Below are 3473 nucleotides of genomic sequence, written 5' to 3'. Positions count from 1 at the left end.
CTTAAATTATTACAAATGCAAATATAATATCATTTATATTTAACACAGAAATAAGGAAACAATTAAACATGTTTGAAATATATTAAATAAACTAAAGTAAAAATTATCTTTTAACATAAAATATTTCATTATTAAAGTAAGGAAATATTTAATGAAATATTTAATAATTTCATTAACTTTTCGTTCTTGTTTGTCAGATCTACTTGAAAAATTACGAATTAAGAAATTTTATTTAATATCACATGCAAATATATACTATTTTTTACTTGAATATTGTATTATCTGAGCACAGTGAACGCGTGCCTAGAGATATGTATATAAAAATATCATTCCTTTTTTCCTTCAATGTTTTTTTCACAACTTTAACAGTTTAGATAATTTTTTTGATACTTTTTTCCCCCTCACTATTATTCAGCTATTTCCTTCAATCATTCTTATCAAGAATTTTGCAAGATAATGCAACTAATAACATTTTCTGCGTTTCACCCATTATTTTGTCGTAACTCCGACTTTACTTTACTCGTTTACTGTTTTAACAATAACAGCTGCTCATTTTATAATACTCTAGAAACAGACGTAACTTCAAAAAATACACATTTAACAAAGCAAGTGCTTTTAAAAGAAATATGAAATCTATTAATATCTTGCAAACTGACTGTTGACTATACTTTATCTTAAAAGTAATTATCCTAAAATTAGTAATACACTTATGCTACATTTTCTAACACTTTTTGTTCTACATTAATATTAACGAAGTTATCTGCAAATATTGCAAAATTGTTTAATTTGTAATCGTAATAGAATATAATTGTTTATGAAACTTAAAGAAGTAATATCGATGAATATTGTAAAGTTTAAAATAATAACAATATAGTGAAAAAGTTAATGTCAATGAAAAATATTTTCTACCACAGCTTTCATTAGATATCATTCAAAATGTTTTACAAGCATCAATCTTCGCGCATATCTTCGATCTTCAAATATTAAAATGCTACCAAACTTTCTATCATATCACTATACATGTAATAATCTATCTACTTTAAGGTCATCTAAAACTGGTAACAGTCTAAACTTTCAAGATATCACTCGTACACCAAAGTAACACGTACAATAACTTCTTAGCAAACTACATACAACTAAACTGCGGATTTTTACGTATTTATGGAAAATTTGAAGGCACAAATATACACAGAATATATATAATAAGCAAACATATACAGCTAAACCCAAAATATAGCACTCGTTATAATACTCAATGATTAAAACAATTGCCTATCTAGCTTTTATTTTTTCAATTATATTCATAAACACAAAAATTTGCATAAAAATCCACAATCTACGAAAAATGTCTTTTGTATTTTTCAATCAGACTCTCGCTTAATTATTAAAAAAGATTCCATCATACTGGACAACAATAACAGACAAACAAATTAACAGAAAATAAAAAACTTATCGAAATTAATACTAATTTCGTACAACGTTGTTACAATATTTACATGGATACGTTGACCTAATGTTAACATTAATATTTAAATAATTATCGAGCTTTATTTAAACGCACTAATCGAACGATTCAAATAACTTCAACGTGCACCGATTATTCGAATAATTCGCATGAACTTAATTCAAATTTATCCCCTAAAATTTAATTCGTTCCGCAAACATGAATTAAACCCGAACAATTTCTTTTTTTTTTTTAATAGGTACGAGTGGAGAGTGCGGACGATCACGACAGAACGCGCGAATTTGTCTGGAAGAGATCGTCGCACATTGCTCATTTAGTCTCGGAGAAATTATCGTCGGCGACAAAGTCGATGCTTCGACCTCCACCTGTTGTAAACACCGCCGCTTAAATATTCATCTCGATCACACACCGTTCGTTTCAATGAAATCACCCAAGAGTACCGCAAAAGTGGACTTTTCTTCTTTTTGTTTTTTTTTTTTCTAATTCATTTCAATCGCGAGAATACTTGCTGTTTGCTTCGTGGATTCGAATCAAGAGAATTCGACGCACGACGAGAAATTTTCATATTTGAGTAGTATAATTTTTGATTTAGGATGTCTCGATTCGAATTATTAAGAATGTTAAAAAATATTGAGAATATTTAACAAACGCTATTCAAATATCAAGCATCGCATCTGAAACACTCGATCAACTTTTTCACCGTCCCAATGTATGTAAATATCAAATATAGTTCGTAGATATCATGCTTTTTGTGCTGTTTAGGTCATTTGTCGTATTCAATATACGTAACAGTTTTGTTAATTAAAGAGCGACATTCTTCGATTCGATATTTATGTAAAATAGAATTCGTCGATATTTGTTTATATAAATCGAATACATCTATTCTATTTTATATTAATATAACACATTCTACTTTGAAATGTAATGTTTAAGCTGGAAATTTAATATTACAATGTTTAAATTTCCAATTTCTATCGCAAGCACCGATTTATTTATTTCGTTTTCTTTTTTTTTTTTGTGCGAATATTTGCATATTTAATGCTGACAAAACTGGGGATTTAAGAGTCAACAAATGGCAAGCTGTTTGTCTTCCCTTTTACTCGAAAGAGAATTCTGTTAATGGCGTACACTGCATCTGTAAAAAGAAAAAGGAAAGATAATCAGATTGAACGACGTGTATTTTCATTATAGAACAACATCCGTTAATTTATTTATTTATTTATTTATTTATGATAATTTTCACCGGTAATTTGCAAAGTTTGCAAAATCTTCGAACTGCGATGTCGATGTAATCTGCATTCGAACTATCATTTCCTGTCAGCCAATACTGAAAACAAATGAGCTTACCATTTACGAAATATTCATTGTAGAATGGATAAGTCAATTTTTTATATTGTTTTATTGCTATCCTATCAATATTTATATATCAATAAACTATTTTAAATACAACAGACTAATGTATTTAAACGTGAACATTTTCCTACTGATTTTCGTCATTTATTTTGTAATATTGACAATACGGTTAAAGAAAGGAAATTCTGTAGGAGATTATTTCTTAGCAATAACCTCACGGTAATCATTTTACTGAAGTAAATCTACCTTTAGAATGAAAGGTACAATTTAATGATAAAAAACTATTTTTACAAATAATTAATAATAAATCTATAAGAACAAATTTAATTTTTACTTTTAAGATTGATTAATTAACTGCTAAGAAAATTTCGTTGAAATTTTCAGCATGTATAATTGACATAAAACTACAAAACGTATATCTTATATTTTCACTACAAACTCAGATAAAATAGTTGTAAAAACTGACCTTTAGAATTTTCTTCGCAATTCTCACAAATTGCGATGTTTACAAATTTGTTTATACACGTCATCTAGTAAACTAATCCTTCTAACTTCTCAAAAAAATTCAAGTCGTTTGGTCCAATTTTAAAAAAGTTATACTATTCTAAAGAGTGGCCGGATATTAATGAGAGCGACTGTAATCAATTGAGGATTC

The 3473-nt window shown here is 27.7% G+C and overlaps 2 protein-coding genes across 2 annotated transcripts in view; one reads left to right on the top strand and one right to left on the bottom strand.

The window, feature by feature from the left end:
- Nucleotides 1-1853, top strand: part of LOC108571940 — a 4076-nt gene extending 2223 nt beyond the window's left edge. Inside the window, exon 3 of the mRNA XM_017934098.1 lies at nucleotides 1704-1853. Within this exon, the coding sequence (XP_017789587.1) occupies nucleotides 1704-1853 (150 nt within the window). The remainder of the gene's footprint in view (nucleotides 1-1703) is intronic.
- A 501-nt stretch (nucleotides 1854-2354) lies between these two features.
- Nucleotides 2355-3473, bottom strand: part of LOC108571939 (phosphomannomutase) — a 6644-nt gene continuing 5525 nt past the window's right edge. The window contains exon 6 of the mRNA XM_017934097.1: nucleotides 2355-2391. Within this exon, the coding sequence (XP_017789586.1) occupies nucleotides 2355-2391 (37 nt within the window). The remainder of the gene's footprint in view (nucleotides 2392-3473) is intronic.

This window comes from Habropoda laboriosa, unplaced genomic scaffold, assembly GCF_001263275.1.
Source record: "Habropoda laboriosa isolate 0110345459 unplaced genomic scaffold, ASM126327v1 scaffold67, whole genome shotgun sequence".
NCBI classification, from domain to species: domain Eukaryota; kingdom Metazoa; phylum Arthropoda; class Insecta; order Hymenoptera; family Apidae; genus Habropoda; species Habropoda laboriosa.
The sequence above is the reverse complement of the archived record's forward strand: the minus strand, read 5'-3'. Positions and strand labels throughout refer to the sequence as shown.